Source organism: Narcine bancroftii, chromosome 3 (genome assembly GCF_036971445.1).
Source record: "Narcine bancroftii isolate sNarBan1 chromosome 3, sNarBan1.hap1, whole genome shotgun sequence".
Taxonomy (NCBI): domain Eukaryota; kingdom Metazoa; phylum Chordata; class Chondrichthyes; order Torpediniformes; family Narcinidae; genus Narcine; species Narcine bancroftii.
The window spans coordinates 183012226-183038804 of record NC_091471.1 but is presented as its reverse complement, the minus strand read 5'-3'; the positions used below and the strand labels follow the sequence as shown (position 1 = coordinate 183038804).

The window sequence follows — 26579 nt, the reverse complement described above, 5'->3', positions numbered from 1 at the left end:
CTATATCATAAATTTTCTTAGTTTTTTCATCTGATTTCTTAATGACCATTCTCACTTGTCTCAACTCTCATGATAATCATGGTTTCTGTACTTCCGAACGTTTGTTGACATTTTAACTTTGGTACCTCCTTTAACAGCAGCCTCTTCCCCCTCTTCGCCCCTGCCGAGAGTTTTGTCAAATATTCAGCTTCCGCAGGCAGCAGTTCAAACAGGCTGACTTCCTTAGCGATCCCTTCATATTCAGGCATTATGCGCATGTGCGACTTCTCACGCATGCGCAGTGACACGTCCTTTTCCTCCTCATTGTCCTTCCATTGCTGCAGCTGTGATAGTGCTGCAGTTCGTTGAGTTACCACCTTTGGAGCTCTTGCCACTTAGGTAGGAGCCTTCACCACAGCACCTGGATCTATCTGTAAGGCCTTTCTTCTTGTCTTTGCTTTTTTCTCTGTTGCACTCTGAACGGGCCAGCGACATTTTTATCATTTTTAGGAACAGCTTCCAAAAAATTTAATTTGGTCTTCATTTTATTTTATCTTTTTCTCGGGTGAACCAGATGCTTATGTTCTGGCTCTACCTCATCATGTGACATCTCCCTGTTCATCTACACTCTAAGTAACCATCGACACTGGAATTACCCTGTCCTCAGCCTTCTGGTTAGCCCTTCCAAAATGCATCACCTCACACTTATCCAGATTGAAATCCATCTGTCACTTTTCTGCCATACTCTGCATCCTGTCTATATCCTTTTGTAACTTTCAACTCCATCCAATCTTTGTATAATTCCCAAACTTACTGACCTCTGCCTCTTCATGTAGGTTATTTATAAAAATCACAAAGAGCAGGGGTCCCAGAACAGATCCTTGCGGACTCCACTATTCACTGAACTCCAGGCACAATATTTTCCTTCCATTACTACTCTCTGCTTTCTTCCAACAAACCAATTTTTTAAAATCCATACAGCTAAGGTTCCACTGATTCTGTTTCTCACGATTTACTGGATGAATCTCTCATGGAAGACCTTGTCAAATTCCTTGCTAAAATCCATATCTTCTTTTCTTTGGCTTGGCTTCGCGGACGAAGATTTATGGAGGGGGTAAATGTCCACGTCAGCTGCAGGCTCGTTTGTGGCTGACAAGTCCGATGCGGGACAGGCAGACACGGTTGCAGCAGTTGCAGGGGAAAATTGGTTGATTGGGGTTGGGTGTTGGGTTTTTCCTCCTTTGCCTTTTGTCAGTGAGGTGGGCTCTGCGGTCTTCTTCAAAGGAGGTTGCTGCCCGCCGAACTGTGAGGCACCAAGATGTACGGTTTGAGGCGATATCAGCCCACTGGCGGTGGTCAATGTGGCAGGCACCAAGAGATTTCTTTAGGCAGTCCTTGTACCTCTTCTTTGGTGCACCTCTGTCACGGTGGCCAGTGGAGAGCTCGCCATATAACACGATCTTGGGAAGGCGATGGTCCTCCATTCTGGAGACGTGACCCACCCAGCGCAGCTGGATCTTCAGCAGCGTGGACTCGATGCTGTCGGCCTCTGCCATCTCGAGTACTTTGATGTTAGGGATGAAGGCGCTCCAATGAATGTTGAGGATGGAGCGGAAACAACGCTGGTGGAAGCGTTCTAGGAGCTGTAGGTGGTGCCGGTAGAGGACCCATGATTCGGAGCCGAACAGGAGTATGGGTATGACAATGGCTCTGTATACGCTTATCTTTGTGAGGTTTTACAGTTGGTTGTTTTTCCAGACTCTTTTGTGTAGTCTTCCAAAGGCGCTATTTGCCTTGGTGAGTCTGTTGTCTATCTCGTTGTCGATCCTTGCATCTGATGAAAAGGTGCAGCCGAGATAGGTAAACTGGTTGACCATTTTGAGTTTTGTGTGCCCGATGGAGATGTGGGGGGGCTGGTAGTCATAGTGGGGAGCTGGCTGATGGAGGACCTCCGTTTTATTCAGGCTGACTTCCAGGCCAAACATTTTGGCAGTTTCCGCAAAACAGGACATCAAGCGCTGAAGAGCTGGCTCTGAATGGGCAACTAAAGCGGCATCGTCTGCAAAGAGTAGTTCACGGACAAGTTTCTCTTTTGTCTTGGTGTGAGCTTGCAGGCGCCTCAGATTGAAGAGACTGCCATCCGTGCGGTACCGGATGTAAACAGCGTCTTTCATGGCTTGGTTCAGCAACATGCTGAAGAAGATTGAAAAGAGGGTTTGTGCGAGAACACAGCCTTGCTTCACGCCATTGTTAATGGAGAAGGGTTCAGAGAGCTCATTGCTGTATCTGTCACGACCTTGTTGGTTTTCGTGCAGTTGGATAACCATGTTGAGGAACTTTGGGGGGCATCCGACGCACTCTAGTATTTGCCAAAGCCCTTTCCTGCTCACGGTGTCGAAGGCTTTGGTGAGGTCAACAAAGGTGATGTAGAGTCCTTTGTTTTGTTCTCTGCACTTTTCTTGGAGCTGTCTGAGGGCAAAGACCATGTCAGTAGTTCCTCTGTTTGCGTGAAAGCCGCACTGTGATTCTGGGAGAATATTCTCGGCGACACTAGGTATTATTCTATTTAGGAGAATCCTAGCGAAGATTTTGCCTGCAATGGAGAGCAGCGTGATTCCCCTGTAGTTTGAGCAGTCTGATTTCTCGCCTTTGTTTTTGTACAGGGTGATGATGATGGCATCACGAAGGTCCTGAGGCAGTTCCAACAAAGCTTGAAAAACTCATGCAGTTTGACATGCAGAGTTTTGCTGCCAGCCTTCCAGACCTCTGGGGGGATTCCATCCATATCTGCTGCTTTGTCCCTTTTCAGTTGTTCATTTGCCTTATATGACTCATCCTGGGTGACGACCTCATCCAGCTCTAGCCTTAGGGGCTGTTGAGGGAGCTGGAGCAGGGCGGAATCTTGGACTGAGCGGTTGGCACTGAAAAGAGATTGGAAGTGTTCTGACCATCGGTTGAGGATGGAGATCTTGTCGCTGAGGAGGACTTTGCCATCTGAGCTGTGCAGCGGGCTTTGGACTTGGGGTGAGGGGCCGTACACAGCCTTTAGAGCCTCGTAGAAACCCCTGAAGTCGCCAATGTCCGCGCTGAGCTGGGTTCGCTTGTCGAGGTTAGTCCACCACTCATTTTGGATCTCCCGGAGTTTGCGCTGAAGATGGCTGCATGCGCGACGGAAGGCTTGTTTCTTCTCTGGACAGGACGGCTTTGTAAGGTGAGCCTGGTGGGCAGCTCGCTTCTTTGCCAGCAGCTCCTGGATTTCCTGGCTGTTTTCGTCAAACCAGTCCTTGTTTTTCCTGGAGGAGAAGCCCAGTACCTCTTCAGTGGATTGCAGTATGGTAGTCTTCAGCTGATCCCAGAGTGTTTCAGGGGACGAGTCCGTGAGGCAGATTGCATCGTCGAGCTTTGCTTTGAGGTTTGCCTGGAAGTTTCCTCTCACTTCGTCTGACTGCAGGTTTCCAACATTGAACCTCTTTCTGGGGGCTTTATTGTTCCTGGGCTTTGGCTTGAAGTGAAGGTTGAGCTTGCAGCGAACCAGCCGGTGGTCAGTGCGGCATTCCACGCTGGGCATGACCCTGGTGTGGAGCACATCTCGTTTGTCTCTTTCTCGCACCAGGACGTAGTCCAGGAGGTGCCAATGTTTGGATCGGGGATGCATCCAGGTAGTCTTCAGGCTGTCCCTCTGCTGAAAAAGGGTGTTTGTAATAACAAGCCGCTGTTCTGCGCAGAGCTCCAACAGGAGGCGCCCATTGTCGTTGCACTTGCCGACACCATGCTTGCCCAGGATTCCTGGCCAGGTTTCTGAGTCTTTGCCGACGAGAGCGTTGAAGTCGCCAAGGATGACAACCTTGTCGGCTGTAGGGGTGCGTCGAATGAGGTTGCGCAGGTCAGTGTAGAACTTGTCCTTTTCTGCTGGTTCCGCCTGGAGGGTTGGAGCATAGACACTGATGAGGGTGATGCAACGCTTGTTTTGAAGGGGGAGTCGCATGGACATGATCCGGTCCGAGTGGCCTGTCGGGAGGTTTTCGAGTTTGGAGGCAATGGAGTTCTTGACCATGAAGCCTACACCAGATAGGCGTCGTTCATCCATAGGCTTGCCAGACCAGTAGAGTGTGTAGCCCGTGCCGCGTTCTTGGAGGCTGCCTACATCTGCCAGGCGGACTTCACTGAGAGCGGCTATGTCGATGTCAAGTCTGAGGAGTTCATGTGCAATGAGGGCAAACCGACGTTCAGGTCGGTGGGTGTCAGCCTTGTCTAGCATGGTTCTGATGTTCCAGCATGCTAGCTTGAGTTTGTGAGCATCTTTTGCCGTGGAGGGGGAGGACGTGGACCTGTCCTCGGGCCTGCGCAAAGGAGCTTTTAGGTGGAGTGCAGTGCGCGCAGTACTGGCCCCACCCTTTACATCCATGGTTCGTGTGCCGTGGCCAAGCAAGCTGGGACGTGGCAGTGAGGTCCTTGGGTCGTAGGTTTTATATCGGAGTGGCCTTCTCCTATGCAGGTTTCTTACCCGGGCTGGAGGGGTCTGCCTCCCCTCCTAGGTCGGTCCATACTGCCCGGACCGGGGCCGAGGCCGCCGCTGCTGTCCCTGTGCCATATGAACCACATCTATCACCCTACCCTCATCAATTTCCTTTGTTACCTCTTAAAAAAAAATTTAATTAGACTTGTGAAGCACGACCTTCCCTTCACAAAGCCATACTGACTCTCCTTGAGTAGACTGTACTTATCCAAATGCTCATAGATCCTATCCTTAAGAGTCTTCTCCATTTGCACACCACTGACGTAAAACTCACTCGACTATAATTCCCAGGATTCTCTCTATTATCTTTTTTAAAAACAAGGGGAATATATTTGCCATTCTCTAATCCTCCGGCATCTCTCCTGCAGCCAAAGATTATAGCTACTGCACCAGCTATCTCTTCTCCCATTTCCCACAACAGCCTGGGGCATATCACATCTGGCCCTGGGGACTTATCAATCTTGATATCTTTAAGAAGATCCAACACTTCTGCTTCCTTAATCTCCACAATGTCCAACCCATAGGCCTGTTCAATTTTGACCTCATTATGATCAAGGTCCTGTACTCTTGTAAAAACTGATACAAAGTATTCATTTAGGAGCTCCCCAAACTCCTCTTCCTCCAGTTACATGTTGCCTCCTTTATTCTTTAGCGGGCCCACCTTCATTTTCATCATCCTTCTGTTGTTCACATATGCCCAGAACGCCTTGGGGTTCTCCTTAATTCTATATGCCAAGGCCTTCCCAAGCTCTCCCAAGACCTTTCTTAAGCTCTTTCCTGGCTACCATATGCTTCTCCTGTTTCCTATATCTAATGTATGCTTCCTTCTTCCTCTCGACTTGTTGCCTGATCTGTTTCATCAGCCACGGTTCCATTTTCCTATCATCTTATGCTTGTCCCAGTGGGACAAATCTATCTTGAACCCAGCACAATTGGTCCCTAAATTTCCTCTTCATTACTTCTGTGCTTTCACCCTTGGACATTTGTTTCCAATTTATTCTCGCTAGTTCCTGCCTCATCCCTTCATAATTAGTACTTCCCCAGTTAAACACTTTCCCAGTTTGACTGTTTCATCCTTTTCCATAGCTATGTTGAATCTAAGGGAGATGTGGTCACTCCCACCAAAATGCTCAGCCACCAAGAGATCTGCCACCTGACCAGGTTCATTGCCCAGAACCAGATCCAGTATGGCCTCTCCTCTAGTTGGGCGGTCCATATACTGTGTCAGAAACCCTCCTTGAACACACTTGACAAATTCAGCCCTATTGATCCCTCTTGTAGTCAGGAATTACCCATAACATAAATTACCCATAACTAAACCCTGTATTTCCCACAACATTCCAAAAACTGCCTGTTTATCTGCTCCTCTGTGTTCCGAGGGCTATTTGGAGGTGGAGAGACTACTCCCAGCATAGTGATTGCTCTCTTCCTATTTTTGACTTCCACCCACACAGATTCAGTGGACACTCCCTCTGCAGCGTCCCCCCTTTCTATAGCCGTGATACTATCACTGACCCAGTAATGCTACACTTACTCCCCCTCCCTACTTTTCTACCACCTATCCTATTCATTTTAAAACACCTAAACCCAGGTTCCAGTAGAAGAAGGGAGGAGAGGGGTTTGGGGGAGGGTGTAAAGGGGGAGAGGGGGAAAAGGGGAGAGGGGGAGAGGGGGAAAGGGGGAGAGGGAGAGAGGGGGAAGGGGGAGAGGGGGGAAAGGGGAGAGGGGGAGAGGAGGAAGGGGAGAAGGGGGAAAGGGGGAGAGGGGGGAAGGGGAGAAGGGGGAAGGGGAGAGGGGGGAAGGGGAGAGGGGGAGGAGGAGAGGGGGGAGGAGGAGAGGGGGAAGGGGAGAGGGGGGAAGGGGAGAGGGGGAGGAGGAGAGGGGGGATGGGGGAGAGGGCGGAAGGGGGAGAGGGCGGAAGGGGGAGAGGGCGGAAGGGGGAGAGGGCGGAAGGGGGAGAGGGCGGAAGGGGGAGAGGGCGGAAGGGGGAGAGGGCGGAAGGGGGAGAGGGCGGAAGGGGGAGAGGGCGGAAGGGGGAGAGGGCGGAAGGGGGAGAGGGCGGAAGGGGGAGAGGGCGGAAGGGGGAGAGGGCGGAAGGGGGAGAGGGCGGAAGGGGAGAGGGCGGAAGGGGGAGAGGGCGGAAGGGGGAGAGGGCGGAAGGGGGAGAGGGCGGAAGGGGGAGAGGGCGGAAGGGGGAGAGGGCGGAAGGGGGAGAGGGCGGAAGGGGGAGAGGGCGGAAGGGGGAGAGGGCGGAAGGGGGAGAGGGCGGAAGGGGGAGAGGGCGGAAGGGGGAGAGGGCGGAAGGGGGAGAGGGCGGAAGGGGGAGAGGGCGGAAGGGGGAGAGGGCGGAAGGGGGAGAGGGCGGAAGGGGGAGAGGGCGGAAGGGGGAGAGGGCGGAAGGGGGAGAGGGCGGAAGGGGGAGAGGGCGGAAGGGGGAGAGGGCGGAAGGGGGAGAGGGCGGAAGGGGGAGAGGGCGGAAGGGGGAGAGGGCGGAAGGGGGAGAGGGCGGAAGGGGGAGAGGGCGGAAGGGGGAGAGGGCGGAAGGGGGAGAGGGCGGAAGGGGGAGAGGGCGGAAGGGGGAGAGGGCGGAAGGGGGAGAGGGTTCAAAAACACTGATCTCATATCTGTGACAGGCTGTCTCAAGACATGTGACACTGATGTAATACCTCCTGGTTGGAAGTTGCTTGGTTTTTAGTCTCTATTTTCTCTATTTGCTCCACATTCCAAAACAATTATTACTTATTAACCTCAGAACAAGTAAAGAACCAATCTGGCATTTCATCAACATGAGAAGCATTTGCAGAATTGGTGGGAAAAAAAATAAATTGGTATCACTTACAAGACAGCTGTCCACTCTCTAATCACCTTTCTCAGGCTTGAAATCACATTTCATTTTTTTTTGCCAAAACTGCGATTTAAATAATTTTGTTTTGTATCATCCATTATTATGTGTCAGTGTGCAGCTTGAGAAACAAAGTGAAAAGATCTTTCTCTGGTCCAGCTGCCAACTTATTTCTGCAATTAGTTTAGTACTTTGGGAAAAATAAAGCAATCAGAAAATTATACTCAACTTACAGTTTCCTTTGAGGCATTCAAGGATATGATGATTGCAGTGTTTTTCTTGGCCTCTCATTTTATGCATATGATGTATTCGCCTCCCCCAACACCCCCCCCCCCCCCCCCCCCAACACCACTTCTGAGTGAAATTTTTTCTGGTCCATTTACTCCTAATTCATTACATAATAAAAGGTTTGAATCTAAACCTGCATAAAATACCATGAATCTTCTCTCTCTCTCTCTGTAAAAAGCATCAATCCTGCAAAATATGCAAAATCAAACTGGCACGGAGTTTTTTTTTCTCAGCTGAAATAGCTGCAGAGTCCACTAATTATGTTTTTAAATAGCTCCACCCTTGAACTATGTCAACCTCTCTGGAAAACATATGCACTTAAACACAATTATTATTTGCCATGGATTTGACTTGAAACTGGGAGATCTAAGAAGGTCTAATGAGGGAACGTAAGACTATCTTGATGGAAGCAGTTTGGCATTAAGAATATACATTACCTTTTCAATGACAGATTCTCCTGGAACGAGATGAGGTTCAACAGTAATGAAGAGAGACAAATAAGAACCTTCACTTAAGCTTCGAACTGCCTCCCATCCTCTGTCACTGGCTAGATTGCGCTCTTTGCTGTACCCCAAAAGGACTGGTGGTGTATTAATTCTGAAAGTTCCATCAATCTGTAAGACAGATCAAGGACAGATCATTTAAAAACATTTTTAAAAATGCCAAAAAAAATTAACCTAAAAAGTGCCCAAGTATAAAATTGGCTTGGTTTAAAAGAAGAAAGAGTCGGCTTTAAGGTGGATGTGCCATTAATTGATGAGAAAATTGTACACTAATGCTAAACAATGAGATGAAAGCACCTCAACTTCCTCAGGACGTCAGCAACTCTTCTTCCTCAGGAATTTACAAAGATTTGGTATGACACCAGAAACCTTGGCAAATTTCTATAGATGTGTGATAGAAAGTGTGCTGACCAACTGCATCGCAGTTTGGTATAGGGACACCAGTACCCCTGAACATAAAGCCCTCCAAAAGGTAGTGGACCAAGTCCACGACATCTCAGGCAAAACCCTTCTCACCATCGAGAACATCTATAGAGAACGCGGTGCTGGAGAGCAGTAGCAATTATCAAGGATCCACACCACCCAGTACATGCTTTGTTCTTACTATTGCCATCAGGAAAGTGGTATGGCATTTCAACAATTAAAAGATAAATATGGAATAACACAAAGTACAATATTTAAATATTACCAATTGAAAACTTATCTAAAAGATATATTGGGAAATAGTTTGAAATTACCAGAAAGTAGCAACGATGAATATTTAATCACAGACACAATGATAATTTTAAAAATTACCAACATGTGCATCAAACTACAATATAAAGAAGAAGATGAAATAAAGTATAAACCAAAACAAAGTTGGGAAAAAGATTCAAATGCAGAGATAAAGAACGAAACATGGGAGAAGTTATGTAGAGGAACAATGAGGAACATGATAAATAGTAGATTATGTATGATTCAATATAACTGGCTACACAGATTATACATTACTCCTCAGAAATTACAAGAGTGGTACCCAACAGCATTGGATAGATGTTTTTATTGCAAAAAAGAGGTTGGATCAACATTACATGTAATTTGGACATGCTCAAAAGTAAAAACGTTCTGGGAAGATCTAAACCTAATATTAAACAAAATCACAAAAAATAATATACCAAAACAATTCTGTTAAATAATATAAAAGACAAAAAGTTAGGACTAAAATTAGACAAAACCGAAATAAAATATATTATGATAACTCAAGCAGTCGCCAAAAAATGTATTATGACAATCTGGAAATTGGAAACAAACCTTAAAATACAACAGTGGTTTACAGAAATAAACAAGTGTATTCCATTAGAAAAAATTACGTACAATCTGAAAGACAAGTGTACATTATCTGAACAAATTTGGGAACCATTCATAAAATATTACGGAGAATGCCGACCACAAACCTCCATCTTGTAAAACAACATAATTGTAAGATTCAAATATGTGAAAGTGGACGAAACAACTTTTTTCCCCTTTTTGGTTATTTCTTTGTTTTAAGTGTTTTAACATTTATTGATTTTTGATGAGGGTGGGGAAGGGGAGAGTGGAAGTGGGGGAAAAGAGAAAATGTCACTATGTATATATTGTTGAAGACAATATATTTGTTGATGTTGGTATTGATATGACTCAGTGAAAAAAAAAATTTAAAAAAAGGAAAGTGGTATGGGTGCCATATGGCTTGCAAACAGGTTCAGGAACAGCTGCTACCCCTTCACCATCAGACTCCTCAACAACAAACTCAATCAGGGACTCAGTTAAGGAATTTACTTTTGAACTTGATTGTTTTTTTAAATTCTCTCTGTATTGCACAATTTGCTTACATTCGTTATCTGTTTACAGTTCTTTATTAGTTTACATGTATACCTGTGTAGTTTTTTTTGCACTACCAATTAGTGATAATTCTGCCTAAGGTTGTATGTGATGTCATGTACGTACTCTAACAATAAATTTGAAATCTGAATCTGAACGAGCAAGATTTTGTTTTGTGTTAACCAGTATCCTGCAGAAATAAACCTGCTTCTTTGAATGGATTATTTTTTTTAAATAAAGATTCCAACTTCACACTGGGATCTTGCTTTAACATTTAATCTAAAGGGCAGTACACAAAATTCACGAAAGCAATAACCTATTGACACGCCTAAGTCGTGGAGTAAGAATGGAACCCCAACACTTCAGAGTCTGGTGAGAAAGGCTGATAGATCTTAGTAAGTTCATGCTCTACAGTCAGACGTGATGCAAAGTTTAGTAGCAGAGTGGAGGTGGGAAATCACTGGTCATGGCTCGACATAGGCTTTAGACCTGAGTGTGTGCACTGAGAAATGTGGGCAGTTCTGTGCAGAACTGCTTGTGAAACCCAGAAAATTAAAATTATGCACCATTGAAACAAAAGGCTTACACAATTAATTCTGTAGGAGAAAAAAAAATCCATATTATGCAATTAAAAAGAAAATTTCCAGTTCTTGACCATTGATATCAACTCCAGCTAATGTACTTAAATTCAGGGTCATTAAAGTCAGTTTGTATTCCCAATGCTAGTCAAGTAACTAATTCACGTGTACTGCATCCCACCATTACACCACTCTTACAAAAGGAAGACAAGAAAAATAAACAGGAAACAGGGAGTCTCCGAGTAAAAGGGTGAACAGCATTTTAAAATCAGATTTCCTGTCACATCCCTCCAGGAAAATTTGCAAGCAAATTAATTGCTCAGTCTTAAATGGTTAGCCAAGTTTGTCAAAATTGTATTCCTGTCCTCTGATTTTTGGTGTTGGGGAGTAAAACATGTAATGGTAGCAGTGGGACAGTATCAATGAAACAGCTGTGAACAAAAAGGGATAGGAGACATGGGAGGTCCTGTGAAGAAATTACCAAAGACAATCTCAAGTAGATTACTTACTGTAGACAAGCGGGAGTATAAAACAGAACATTATGCATTGAAGAATTGCATGTATGATTTGCACAGTTGTAAGCTAACAATATCACAGCCTTCGGGGCTGTGGCTGACAAAATAAACACGCATTTTGCAATATGTGATCATCTCAGATCTGTCCTTACCTACACTGTGCAGGCTGCATGGAATACTTCTCATATATTTTAAGTAACAACACATTTCTCCCAAAGATTTGCTTATCATCATTGTAAAATACCATTCACTGCAGAAAATCTTCACATAGAAAATAAACCCTTACCCTGGATTGTGAGTAGATGGTTGTAAATGGAATATGTACCGAACCAAGCCAGCGTCTCTCAATACGGGTGTGAATGCCACTTCCACGTTCTCTTTCATCCTAAAGATATAGAACACAGTTTTGAAAACACATAACATTGGTGATACTGATTTAGTAAGTAATAAAAAATCAATTTTACCTCCAGTATATCATAAACAACTTCATCAAAAACATTGATAAAAACTTCATCTGTCACAGACTGCAGATTGGAAGTACTATAATCCCCATTTGGAGCTCTGAAATAAAACAGATAGCTATTATTACAGGGCAATGATTTATAACTCTGCTATTACAGGTATCCCCCTCTTTTCGAAAGTTCACTTTACGCCACTTCACTTTTACGAAAGACTTACATTAATACCTGTGTTCATTAACTGAAAGAAATCCGAAGAGGATTTTCGTTAATACGATAAAAGGTGAAAAGCAAAAATAGCGTTGTGTTTGTTTTGCAGTGAACCATCATAGAGGCAGCGTGCACCCCAAGCAGTGAGAATGGCGTCGCCAAGCTCCTTCCCCAGGAACATCGATGCTTCAGCTCAATTTATTTTGTGTCCGTTAGCAAGATGTGTCCTAAGGTATTAGAAAAGCTGTAGAGAGCACGTAAGGGTATAATTTGGTAGTTTTTTTTTGAGGTCTGGGAATGCTCAGAAATTTTTTTCCATGTAAATTAATGGTAATTGCTTCTTCGCTTTACGCCATTTCGGCTTACAAAAGGTTTCATTGGAATGCTCTACTTTCGGATAGTGGGGGAAACCTGTATTACTTTTTAATGGCAACTCCTGAAGAAGCAGAAAAAGAACAATCCTCTGAAAAGTGCTTTGAATTATATGAGGCTATTACTGGTCCTGTCATTAAACACTGTTACCACCTTCCAATCTTATTACAATGACTAACTGATTTTTCAAGTGAGCATTGTAACATTGGTACTCTGGAAGAAAGAAAAATCAACTCAACCCAATTGACTTTCTTCCAAATCCATCTTTGTTTTATGAATTACCTGAATGGAAGTTCCAGTTCTTCATTCCAGTTAGGATTTGGACCATGTAGAGTAGCCGTTTGACGAACTGTACGCTGGAATGAGACCTCCACAAAAGGATGCACTGCAATCTTTGGAAAAAAAGATCAGCATCCCAAATATTAGAATGTTTATCTACTTCAAGATATTTCATCTTTGATTAATCTCCTGAGTTAAATAAATTGCAGAGCAGAAATGTCTAAATTCACTTTTCAAATGCATCAAGTTGGATTTTTAAATTAGATTTAATAAAATGAAATGTATCAAGGCACAAAATAAATAATATATTGAACAGAACTGCTAGGATAGGATAGATAATAAACATTAGGATAGTTGCCTAAAAGCTGTTCAGAGGTTGATTTTAATGTGAGATGGGAGGTGAGATAATAAGCTTCAGAAAGGGAATGCAACACTTTGGGATTGTGATGGTGCTAATTTTGTGTTTCTATATCTTGACACAATTCATCAAAAATGAAGATGATTGTCTATGCAAGGCAAAAGGACATTTGGAAATTTCGAAAGGTTGATGGAGTCAAGGTTCTGACATTGGTAGGATTTTGCTACTTGTCTTTGATGGTAATGGGTGGAATCTATTTTGGTTTTGAGCAGGACCTGACAGTAACACATGGTTCATGGGAAATCACTGATGAGGTCTCTGAAAATTCAATGTTGTGCCAACCCATGTATTCCTTCCTAAAAAAAAGTAGAAAACCCTCCCTACCCCATAACCCTCTATATTTCTTTCATCCATGTGTCTGTCTAAGAGTTTCAGCCTCCACCACCATCTCTGGCAAGGCATTCCAGGCATCCACAACTCTCCGTGTAAAACCCTGATATCTCCCCTAAACTTCCTTCTCTTAACTTTGTACATACGTCCTCTGGTGTTTGTAGATCCTGCCCTGGGAAACGGGTGTTAGCTGTCCACCCTATCTATGCCTCTCATAATCTTGTAGAGCTCTATCAAGTCTCCTCCTATCCTTCTATGCTCCAAAGAGAAAAAGTCCCAGCTCTGCTAACCTTTCCTCATAAGACTTGTTTCCCAATCCAGATAACATCCTGGCAAATCTCCTCTGCACCCTCTCCATAGCTTCTACATCCTTCCTATAATGAGGTGACCAGAACTGAACACAATACTCCAAGTGCAGTCTTATCAAAGATTTGTTGAGTTGCAACATGACCTCTATACTCCTGAATTCAATCCCCCTATTAATGAAGCCCAGCACCCCATAGGCCTTCTTAACTATCCTATCAACCTGTGCAGTGATCTTGAGAGATGTATGGATTTGAAACTCAAGGTAACTCTGTTTATCTCACTTCTAAGTAAATTGACCATTAAACCCAAGTTCAGCCTTCTGGTTTGTCCTTCCAAAATGTATTACCTCACACATATCCAGATTGAAAATCATCTGCTACTTTTCTGCACAACTCTGTATCCTGCCTATATTCCCTTGTAATCTTTGATAACTTCAGCTCCTCCACAACTCCTCCAACCTTCGTGTCATCTGCAAACTTATCCATCTACCTCTTCATCCAGGTCATTTATAAAAATCACAAAGAGCAAGAGTCCCAGAATAAATCCTTGCAGAACTCCATTAGCCACCAACCTTCAGACAGAATACTTTAATTCTGCTTTATTCCAACAAGCCCTTATTTATCCATTTATTTATTTACACACATACCGCCAAGGTTCCACCAATCCTGTGCCTCTCTTATGGGGACCTTGTCAAATGCCTTGCTAAAATCCATGTAGACCACATCTACTGCCCTAACCTCATCAATTTATTTTGTTACTTCCTCAAAAAATTCAATTAGACTTGTGAGGCACAACCTTCTCTTCACAAAGCCATGCTAACTATCCTTGAGTAGACTGTATTTATCCAAATGCTCATAGATTCTATACTTAAGAATCTTCTCCATTAGTTTGGACACCACTGACATAAAACTCACTTGACTATAATTCTCAGGATTCTCCCTCTTATCTTATTTAAACAAGGGGACTACATTTGCTATTCCCCAATCCTCCAGCACCTTCCCTGCAGCCAAAGCGGATTCAAAGATCATAGCTACTGGCCCAACTATCTCTTCTCTCACTTCCCATAGCAACTTGGGGAATATCACGTCTGGCCCTGGGGACTTATCAATCTTGATGTTTTTAAGAAGATCCAACACTTCCACTTCCTTAATCTCCACATTGTACAACACTCAGGCCTGTTTAATTTCGACCTCACTGTGATCAAGGTCCTTTTCTCTTGTCAATACTAATACAAAGTACTCATTTAGGACCTCCCCAACCTCCTCTGCCTTCAGATGCATGTTGCCTCCTTTATCCTTTAGCAGCACCACCTTCATTCTTATCATCCTTCCGTTCTTCACATATGCCCAGAATGCCTTGGAGTTTCCTTAATTCTACATGCCAAGGCCTTCTCATGCCCTCTTCAACCTCTCATAAGTCCTTTCTTAAGCTCCTTTCTGGCTACCATATACTTCTCATGAGCTCTTCCTGTTTCCTGCTTCTTATATCTAATGTATGCTTCCTTCTTCCGCTTGACTTGTTGCCTGACCTGTTTCATCAGCCATGTTTCCCTTTTCCTACCATCTTTTCCTTGCCCCAGTGGGACAAACCTATCTTGAACCCAGCACGTGGTCCCTAAATTTCCTCTACATCTGTGTTTTCACCCTTAAGCATCAGTTCCCAATGTACTCTCTCTAGTTCCTGCCTTGTCCCTTCATAATTAGCCCTTCCTCAATTAAGCACTTCTCAGTTTGACTGCTTCATCCTTTTCCATAGCTATTTTGAATCTAAGGAAGTTCTGGTCACTCTCACTGAAATGCTCCCCCATCGTGAGGTCCATCACCTGACCGGGTTCATTCCTTAGAACCAGATCCAGTATGGCCTCTCCTCTTGTTGGCTGATCTGCATACTGTGTCAGGAATTTTCTTGTACACATCTGAAAAATTCAACCTCATCCTTTGCAGTCAGTAGCTGCCAGTTGAAATCACCCATAACTACCACCCTTTATTTCCCACACCATTCCAAAATCTATCTGCTTATCTGCTCCTCGGTATCCTGACGGCCATTTGGGGGCCTATACACAAGTCCGGCCTATACACAAGTCCCAGCATAGTGATAGCTCCTTTCCCATTTCTGACTTGCACCCACACTGACTCAGTGGACACTCCCTCTCCAGCATCCTCCCTTTCTATAGCCATGATAGTATCCCAGACCGAAATTGTTGGACTGTTAAGGCTTCACTAAGAAAGTCTTCGAGTAATGCCCTGGGCTTTTTAGCAACAGAAAATACCTTCCTCACAAACATTACAGCTCCAAGAAAACTTCGTCTGATGCAAAAGATTTTTGTCTTTGACGACCATTTTTGCCACATTTCTCAGTTGAATGCTTCTTTTACGCAGCTCTCACATATATTTCTGGTTGTGATGAAGTTTGAAAAATAGAAGCAGGAGGTGACAATTCAGCCCTCATGCCTGCCCCAATATTCAATTAGATGGCAGCTGACCTTTCACCTCACCAGCAGTTTCCAGTGCTAATCACATGCCCCTTAATGTTCTTAATTACTAAAAAGCAATTGAGCTACGTCTTGAAAGTACTTAGCAACTAAATCTCCACAACCCTAATGGACAGCAAATTCAAAAGATTCACCAGCATCTGGTTGAGGAAATTTCTTCTCATTTCACTCTCAAATGGCCAACCTCTTATTTTGTGACCATGAGCCCTGATTCTGGGAACTCCTGCATAGAAGTACAATCCCTGCATACACCCTGCCAGGTATGAATTTTGTATGTTGCAGTGAGATTTTCCCCATTGTACTAAAATCTAGTTTGATTAATCTATTCTCACAGAAAAATAAATCTGGTGAACCTTAATTATACTTCTTCTATTGGAAGTAAATCCTACCTCAAGGGTTGGAAGTCAGAATAGCTCACAATATTCCTGGTATTCTCTCACCAAGGTCAGATATATTTGAAAATAAGATTTTTTGTCTTGTACTCTGATCCTCAGGCAATGAAGACCAAGATACAGTTTGACTAATTGCTTGCTGTACCAATCTGGTTAAAACAGAGAATATGGAGTATTATGTAACTACACCTTGAGCAGATGTTAATTGATGGCATTTTCTGAAGGTGATGGAATATACATATACTTAAATTTACCATTTGCCGGAACAAGATCTACATGGAAATTATGCCATATCATCAGTTAGGTTCAAGTATAATCATTTCAATAGATTAGCTTGTCTATGGGAATGGCTGGTACAAGGTCAGCAGTGCAATGTAACCTTGAATAAATTAAATTGGGTTCACACTGCTATTTGTAACTGTGGAGACTAAATTAAAAACAGGGATAAATATTGCCTAAGGTGCCAGGAATAACTTCTCTGCTTTTTTTCCAAAATAATCTTAACCTTTAACTTCACTGGAGAGAACAGACAAATTCTTGGTTTGACTTGTCATTTAAAAGATGGCATCACTGGAAAAAAAAATGAGTTACTTATCCGCTGGTCACAAACAGGTTCCATGTGTTTTTGTATTCCTTGACTGTTCATACCTGGTCAGTCAACCACTCATGGCTTTGAGCAGATGGCTGGAGTGGCTGAGAGGTTGAAAATGTTTCATTAATGGATCTAGCTGATCTAGAAGTTAGCGCTGGTCTGCTAAAGGGGAAATAAAAATAACACAATTATTTCAGAGGTATCTGGAATGGGGGAGTCTCAGAAAGACAATGGAATTAAAGCATGCAAGTGGGATGAGTATAGATTGGCATGATAATCAGCTTTTACAACTCTATCATCATTGATTACCTCTTTTTAAACAGATCTAAAAAGAACCATGATTTGGGTTTTCTATTTGACAAAGAATATCAATTCAAATTGATGATGTGATAAATAATAATGATATTGATAAACTTTAACATCAAGAAACTTTATAATATTGATTAATACTGATACTCTCCAAGAGAGCAGAGTGTTGTTAGTGACAATCAATTTATTCAAAGCTCAAATTTCCTGTGATTTAACTCACTGAGGTTTTAACTGTGCTAAATAATGATCATTTCTCCCTACTAATAATTATTGATGTGAAACATTCTCATAACAAAATATAATATTGCAAGAAGATTTGGAAAACTCTCTCTTTGGATTCTCCTACCTTCCTATGGATTTGCGTATTGGTATGTCATAGGCTCGAATAATGTTCACCAGAAGTTTAATATCTCCATCGGAAAGGTTCTGGGCAGTGACCTTCTTCCTTTCTTTCCTTCGGGGTCTAAGAGGCCTTCTAGGTTCAGCCAATTTTAAAAGACTAACACCTAACACACTGTAAGCAAGAAAGCAGACCTGAAAAATATTCTCATTTTCTCACCACTTCTTAAACTTTCTGTATTGTTTTAACTTTGTCGAGTTTTAAGAAGTCATACAAAATGAAACAAAATATTTCCAAAATTAATATAAAATGCCTTAATGTTAAGATAATTAGAAACAGTTAATAAAAATAATTTTAAGTTATAACATGGAACACAAATGATGAGAATAATGTAACATACCGTGATTCACCAGAACTGTACAGAAAATGCAAGAAAGAGAGACAGCAAGATTTATGAAAGAAAATCAATACTAAAGTAGAGAAAGACACAATACTTTGCACAGAAAGATGGTCACTACAATAAAATGCATTTATTAAAAGTTTAAATTAGATTTTAAGATAAACACATGAGAAATGAACTACTTTGTGTTATGTTAGAGATTGAACTTGGATTTTTTTTAATGTCAAGTTGTAAAAACTAATCCCAGAAAAAAGTCTTTAATGGTTTTGGCCTAGAAATGTGAAACATATACAGTATTTGACAATGTTCATATCCAAGTAAATTATTTAATAGGAAGTTAGGCTATTGGTATATTAGCAGATAGTGCATCAGCATCAACTTCCATTCTGCCTCCCAAAAATATTCCCTTTTCATTCAGATTATAAATTTTGGAAATAGACAGAGAGCACAGGAGACCAAACAAAACACAATTTGTTTTAAATAGATCAATCCAACAATAATTGTACAACCACCACCAACTCCCTCATATTACTGACCAATGCATCTGTACATACTGCATAACTGACATGCAGGAGTTCCTTTCACTGGTATTTCAATGACCTTAGAAGAGCTATAAACCCAAGAGCACACTTTTTATAATTATAACAGCCATGAAACCTCAGATATGTGATACAGGACACCAATAAAGCATAATAGCCATATTATTTTGCAAGCAATTTTTTTTTGGAAGGGGTGCTATACCTTACAGGCTTCGTTACCAAGGAAATGATTCAACATAATTGATGTAATTATCAACCATAATAATTATGTACATCGCTGACAGAAACAATTTCTAAAATTACCATTGCAAACCTCATTGGGTTAAAGATAACACAATAATTGTGACATACTAGTCAATTCAAACCACTAAAGAATGAGTATACCTAATGTCTCCTACCCAGAGGAAAACCAATGGTGCATTTTGAATGCTCTAGCATTCATAACACAGAAACTAAATAGTTCATTTCTGAATTTTTAGACATTATTTTCTTAGAGGGAGGTTTGCAATATAATTTTTAAAATAAAAATGTTGATACTATACTCTGAGGCAATTACAAAAAACATTGAGATGTTCATATAGTTTGAAATATAAAACTTTCAATTAATTACATTCAGTAAACAGAACACCAGATGCTAATTTCATTAGAACTAATAATCCTGAAAATAAATGAACAAAAAGTGCATTAATAAAATTCAAGTTTCTCTAAATGATCTTCACTTCACCCTTGCAATTTATCACATTCAAATGCTCCTAAGTGAAATATAATGTGATAAGTCAATGTATTAATAAAATAGATTTTGAAACAAAATACTGTGAAGTGTTTGCTTCTGCAGAAAACTCACCAAAGCATCCAATAAAGGGGAACCCTTAACCAGCTGGTGCTGTGTATTTGTAAAAAGAGCCAAGCAGATTGGCCTAATTCTTTCCCTTGTGCCATTCTTTCTGTATGAAAATGCCTCTTTATTCTGAGTAATTGTGCACAATTTCTGAATTACCCAAGCAGAAAGTTACCTTGAACTTCTGACTTGCAGGATTGGGATATGACATTCAGCTGTTCCTGAGATTTCCTGGAAATTGTGAGATTGCACCAAGTCTGACCTGATGCCAATCTGGTAAACGGAGAATGTGAAATTGAATGAGAAAACCATTTAAAATTGAAATTTACTTTTTATGTAATTGAGTAACTTGACTATCTTGATTACGAAGTGTTTTCCAGTGCTTTAGTTGTCATTTATTTATCTGAAATACTTCTATATAAATAAAAATAACCCTGATACCCAGCATCTATGGGGAATGGAAGATGCCGGAAAAGTGAGTTTTCCGGTTGCTTGAGACTCGCTCTAACAATGCCTAATGCATCAACATTAAGAATAAACAATTTAAAAGAATAAAAATACTACACTGAAAAACTTCAGTTGCATGAATATATAAACCTTAGACCATTTTACTTTTTCGGTCACATTCTTTGAGAGAAAGAAAGAAAGAGAAAAAGAAAGAGAAAGCGATATAGTTTTAATATATTTTTTAATGTCTGTGACTATCGGAGATATTTACAATCCTGACTTTTAAAGTTGGAGGACTAGCTTAACCAGATCTCAAGGAATTTCCTGGGGAAAACCTTGCCATTTTATTCCAATTTACTTCATAAAATACTTCCAAAATGATTAACACAAATATCAATTGATTGAATTGCAAGGTTCAAAGCACACACTGCGCTGGTTATTTCTCCTACCTTCTGTTATGCAACATTTGCCTTCTTAAACTCTATGATAAGAAGATGAATAACAGCCTCAGGCCATTAAATACAAACAAAATATTGAATGCCATGCAAAGCAGAAGATAAAATGCAGGTTATAATTAAATGTAATTATATTTACCTTATGCTGGGTACTGCTTCCTCAATAACCATATTTGACAAGGTATAACGATGCTTTGCCAGCAGAAACCTTCTTGTTACAGATTCTCCCACCTAAGAAGATAAATATTTATCAAGAGTTGTTCCTTGATTGGGGACTTTCAAGGAAGTTCAGTCCCTTTGTTACTCAATGCACTACCAACACATGTGCAGGCTTCAGCAAACACAAGTGTTACACATCTTTTAGAAATGCTCAAGTAATCCATAAATATGTGTAGCATGAATAAATCAGTCAGTTCAGGCTAATCTCTGTGGAAGGGAAAGTTTAGGAACCATAATCAGACTCAGAATTAGCACCCGATTCAACAATGTGGATTGATAAAGGAAAACCAGAACTGGGTTGTTAAAGGTAAATCTTATTTTTGAGGCAAGACATTTTCATTTAATGATATTGATGGCCAATGCAGTCAGCGGTGTGCAAGATGCTGTGTATGGTTTGTCAGCAAGACTGAAGCCCACAGAATGAATAGCGAGAGAATAGGGAGAGAAATTCACACTAAGAAACAGTGTGAATTGTTGTTTATTAAACTGAAGGGAAGTATACTGTGATGTTCCTTGGGGTACTCAGGTTATTACTTTATCTTTACATATATATTTATGATTTGGGCTAGAGTATCTCATTTGCAAACCTGCTGAGTGCATAAATTTAAATGCCTCATGAATTGTGAGGATAGCAAATTAAGGTGGCATATCACAAAAGAAATTTAACAGAGAAAAATATGATAGGAAGAACAAGTTGGGATCAGATTGATTGTTCATGTGTATAGCTGGCATGGGTTGGAGAGACCAATTGACTTCTCTCCACATAGTCTTTCTTCAAGAGCTCAATGAATACAAGTTTTGTATAAGAGAAGAAAAGATGAGAATTGATCTCAGAAAAGAGGCTAATTATACTGTATCTCCTCACTGTTGATGGCATAACTGTTAGGCTTTGCTGAAAATCAGTGTGTGTGTGTGTGTGTGTGTGCACGCGCAAGCATACATATATATATATATATATATATATATATACATAGTATGTGTTAATCCCATCCCCTTACCTCCCTTCCTCCTGTATACAATTGATCAAGCACTCAATAAGCTTGATTATACAGAATCAATTAACTACCCTTCCCCGTTTTTAAACCACCAGCACCCCCCCCACACACACACACACACACACACACACACACACACACACACACACACACAATGTCTGCGCCATCTTCTTTACGAGAAGGGAAAATTAATCTAACTGGGTGCAAATAACTCAAATAAAGTTTTGATATTTTAACAAAGATGTCATAATTCTTCCTTTATTGTAAGTGATCTTCTTTATGGGAATGCAGCTCTGTATTTCTATATTCCATCGTGAGATGGTTAACTGTGAGTCGGACTTCCATGAAACCACTAAGCACTTCCTGGCTACGGCGAAGGCAACCTTGGCAAAATAAATTTGGTGTTTTGATCACTTAAAACTCATGTTGCTAATGTCTCCCAAAATATACACTCCCGGATCTTGTGGAAAATCCACTTTTGTAATTTTCTTATGAATGTTCCCCAAGTTCACCCAAAAAGGCCAAACCTTTGTGCATAGCCAGGTGGAGTGGATGGAAGTTCCAACCTCTACACCACATCTGCAGCACATTTCCAAAACAAATAAGATTTTGAATATTATTTTTGTGGTGTGAGGTATAACTGATGAAAGAGATTATATTGCATCAATTTATATCTGGTATTAATGATTCCAGTCATACTGTTCATACATAGGTCTTGACACCACATTTCATTAATTTTTGTATCTAAGTCCAACTCCTATCTCTCCCTAGATCTATGCAAGTTCGCTTTCGGACTCTCACTGTGGAATATGTCATACATTCTAGGTATAAACCTATATACATTCCCTTGTCAAATTAGCATCTCCACTTTGTTGCATCTAGGAAAACTCATATCTGGTCCTAATTTTTTCCATTAAGAATTTAGTTGCAGATAGCTGAAGAATGTTCAAGTAGACAAATCAATTTATTTCTTCATTGTTCAAATGACAAACCGCCTTTATATATAAACAATTCTCGATATATCTGATCCCTTTCTGGCACCAGATGTCCAGGATCTCATCACCCATAGCTGAAATTTTTCATGATTCCCATATCCATGAACAGATTGTGTGCCCAGAAATGCATACAATACTCTTACATTGGCTCTATCAACATCTGGTACAAGTACCATTGCACTTTCTTACTTTTAAGTTCACTGCATGCATGTTTAAGATCCTAAGCCCCTTGTTTTTTGGGTTCATTTTGTCCATTTTGTAATGGATTTGTGTTAACCTTTAATTTAATGTTAAACTATATTTAGTTTATAAAAATGTCTTAGTAAAATAAATTATACAATTAAAATATTGTATCTGCATTCTTAGTAAGTTAGCTGTGTATTGGTACAGGGTCACACACAGGTCACAGCTCATTTATGAAGAACTATTTTTTTTCTAAGAGAGTTTATTCTCGGAATCATGTGTCTTGGACAGACAGAGCTAATGGTTTCAAATGGGTGTTAATTATTCAAGAACTGCTGAGGAAGCCATCTGTTTTTAATCAAAGCCACTTAAGCTTCTTCAAAAGAGATGAGGTCAGAGGTTGTTATGGATATGGAATAGTTTTGAAAAAGGAACAGAATTTTGATAGAAATAAAACTGATAATCATGTGGTTTCCAAAAATGGGAGCTCACCTCATCCATGATGTAACTGTCACATGATTTGGAGAAATATATCACAAATTCAGACATTTGGACTTCAGTGTTTTGGAACAGTTCAGCTTGGAGTTCACAGAAATCAAAATCCTGTGACATACTGGGGTATAAACCTTGTGAAAGACAGGGTTGAGTTATAGTAACCAGAATTGATGCTGAAAGAAGGGGAACATAGAATCCGTGGCTATTGAATTAATGAAGACCACTTCGCTGTCTATTTGGAAAGAGAAAGAATTTTATTGGGCTTATTTTTGTGTTTGGCCACTTCGTTTAACCCTTGTCTGGTTTGTGATTTCATTGTGGAAGAAAATAGCCACATTCGCTGTCCTTGCGAAGAGGGCAGATTCTTTGTGTGGAAAACATAATTGTGAGTAAAAGAAGCCTGAAGATATAATATTTTAAAGTGCTTTATAATTATTTATGAACTGAGAATTTAAGACCTTCAAGCAAGACTAAAATGATGCTGAAGTTTTAAAGATTGACTTTTCAGAGTGGGACTTTGAATTTTACACACACACACACACACACACACACACACACACACACACACACATTTGTGCATAGTGGGGTTAAGTTTAGAGTTAAAAGTGAGTTTTGAGTTAAGTGAGTAATGTAATAGTTTAATAAAAACCATTATTTTGAATTTGCCATTGTTTAGTGAATTTTCCATTGCTGTTCCAGTGTTTGTGCTAACAAAAACCATATAAACAATAACAGCACGGTAACAGGCCATTTTGGCCCTTCTAGTCCGCACCAAACTTAAGTACTCTCCTCTAGCACCCTGCCCATTCCCTCCTCCATTCCCCTCCCATCCATATGCCTATCCAATTTTTCCTTAAATGACAAAATTAAATGACATATAACTATTACAGCAAGGAAACAAGCCATTTTGGCCCTTTCCTCCCAGACAAAATTAAAAGGGTTGTTAGTGCGTTACAATCCATACACTCTACAACCTCCGACTGAAAATTCTTGCATTCTCTGCAATGCTTTAATTGTGATATTCAGTAGCTTGTGATATCACTGTGGCTACATCAAACAGATTTTTTCTCCGCTCATTCCTCTCATTTTCCCAATTAATGTTCCTTCTGCGATTTCCCCCTTGCCCTCAGTCCATTCATGTAGTTGCACGTTTATTTCATTGATGCTAATCCTGTCAGAACATCAGATTAATTGGACCCTTTAAAATTGTTTACCAAAATGTCCACATTGAGATTTATTGAAATTCTCCTTCCCTTTTACCTCGATAAAAAGTGGTAACATTTGCATCTTTTAGCATGAGTCACCTCCAAGTACTTTAAAAATATTATTCTACCACACCTAGTTGAACACACCAAGAAATCTTTTGTATTTACTAGTTCAGACATTGCTATTGCCTTTTCAAAACTTGTTTTTCAGGTCCTCTATAGTGTAAAATGCTTTTGTAAAAACTAAGTTTCGAAAGCATTTTTTTGTTCCCTTCATAAGTTTCTCGCCCTCCTGATCATCAATTTTTTGATGTGTAACAAAAACGTGATTTATTATTTTCATGGTAAAATCGTGTTTTCAGCCTAACATTTATTTGTTTGCCTTTCTTATTTGCAACAGCTTTCTTATTTTAATATTACACTGTATGATTTAGCTTTGAATCATCTCTTAATTATTCTGGAAAAAAAAATTGCTGTGAAAACTATAAAGTACAAATAATGCACAACTATAAAACCTGCAAATTGGCCATTGTATTCAAAGGATATATTGTAAGCTATTAATTTTCAAACCCAGCTGATGATCTTTACGGTTCCATTACACAAGATTGAAACTGCTCTTATCTTGCAAACTGTTTTTAAGACAATCCTAGGTTTGTCCACTAAAATTGCTGCATAAAACCAAGGAGAGTGAGTGAGAATGTAAGCAATCTAATAACTTCTTTAAGCAATAGTATCATAATGTTCTTATCTAAAATAGAAATAATTTACATTCCTCATTCACAGTTAATATTTAACAATTAAAAACAAATCAGATTTGAAACATATGTTTTATTTTCGTTTGATTCTAGTACCCTCTTTTAATCCAATATTTTCTTAAACTATTTATTTCCTTTTTTCAATCTGATTTGACTTGCCTTTAACTCAACATATTTATATTCTCAAATCATAAACCTAATTCTTTGCAGGGATAATAACATGAGCCTTAAATGCGTAATTTTTCTTCATTTCCTTTAATTACTGCAAGAAAGCATCCTTTGATTTAGGAAAATATCTAACCATTGGCATTTATTGTTCTTGGGTCAATGAGCGTAACACTCTTTAAATTTGTTGATTATTTTACTTCAAAGTAACATTTACTTATTTTTGGTCTCTTATACTATGAATTCAACATTATCATTTTAAAATATGCCTTCTGTAGTATTTAATGCAGTTGCTGAGAAATATGCCGACTTCGAAATTCTTCATCTGTCTTATTATTCTCCCTTGTTTTGTGGCCATGAACCACAAGGGTGCCTAATGATTTGCATTTTGCATTTATTATTACATTAAAAATACCTGGTAAAGATATTGAACAATTACCAATTTCACAATAAATAAGGATATCTTTGGCTTGGCTTCGCGGACGAAGATTTATGGAGGGGGTAAATGTCCACGTCAGCTGCAGGCTCGATTGTGGCTGACAAGTCCGATGCGGGACAGGCAGACACGGTTGCAGGGGAAAATTGGTTGGCTGGGGTTGGGTGTTGGGTTTTTCCTCCTTTGTCTTTTGACAGTGAGGTGAGCTCTGCGGTCTTCTTCAAAGGAGGTTGCTGCCCGCCGAACTTTGAGGCGCCAAGGTGCACGGTTTGAGGCGAGATCAGCCCACTGGCGGTGGTCAATGTGGCAGGCACCAAGAGATTTCTTTAGGCAGTCCTTGTACCTTTTCTTTGGTGCACCTCTGTCACGGTGGCCAGTGGAGAGCTCGCCATATAACACGATCTTGGGAAGGCGATGGTCCTCCATTCTGGAGACGTGACCCACCCAGCGCAGCTGGATCTTCAGCAGCGTGGACTCGATATACCACCAGTAAAACTATCAAATACAATAACTAATTGAGAAAGCTGGAAAAAATGGCAAACTGAACCCCTCGCTGTAAATCAATGAGCTAAAACTTTGATTGTTAGTACTCATGCATTGAAAAGAAGAGCATAATTTTAAACTGAAAACTGTCAAAAGCCTTTTAAAATCCTAAAAAAAGCTATTTTCAGTGCTACTAGATTACCTTTTTCAGGTATTGAGCCACCCTTATTCTATGGGCCTCAAGATGGCTTGTCAGATCAGCCGTCTCTAGTTCACATTGTTTCTTCTTGTACTCCTAAAGAAGGGGTAAAAACAAAAGCCCAACATATAAAGTTTGCAAACAGTTCCCTAAATTATTTGGTCAATTAACTTTTCTGATCAATGTAATGAAACCTTTTAATGATGCCAAGAA

The 26579-nt window shown here is 40.6% G+C and overlaps 1 protein-coding gene across 13 annotated transcripts in view; it reads right to left on the bottom strand.

Annotated features, from left to right (window-relative positions):
* The window catches only part of cc2d2a (coiled-coil and C2 domain containing 2A), a 181366-nt gene that overhangs the window by 46347 nt on the left and 108440 nt on the right, over positions 1-26579 (bottom strand). For 12 of the 13 annotated variants that reach the window (XR_011353988.1, XR_011353989.1, XM_069926023.1 and 9 more), the window contains 8 exons: positions 26370-26462; positions 20376-20467; positions 17564-17731; positions 16965-17070; positions 12383-12492; positions 11525-11621; positions 11347-11445; positions 8063-8239 (listed from right to left, as the gene is read on the bottom strand). Coding sequence is in view for 11 of the 13 variants with exons in the window: in XM_069926023.1 (XP_069782124.1) it covers positions 8063-8239; positions 11347-11445; positions 11525-11621; positions 12383-12492; positions 16965-17070; positions 17564-17731; positions 20376-20467; positions 26370-26462 (942 nt within the window). In the remaining 2 variants the exon portion in view is untranslated. The remainder of the gene's footprint in view (positions 1-8062; positions 8240-11346; positions 11446-11524; positions 11622-12382; positions 12493-16964; positions 17071-17563; positions 17732-20375; positions 20468-26369; positions 26463-26579) is intronic. The other variant, XM_069926020.1, reaches the window with a different exon arrangement.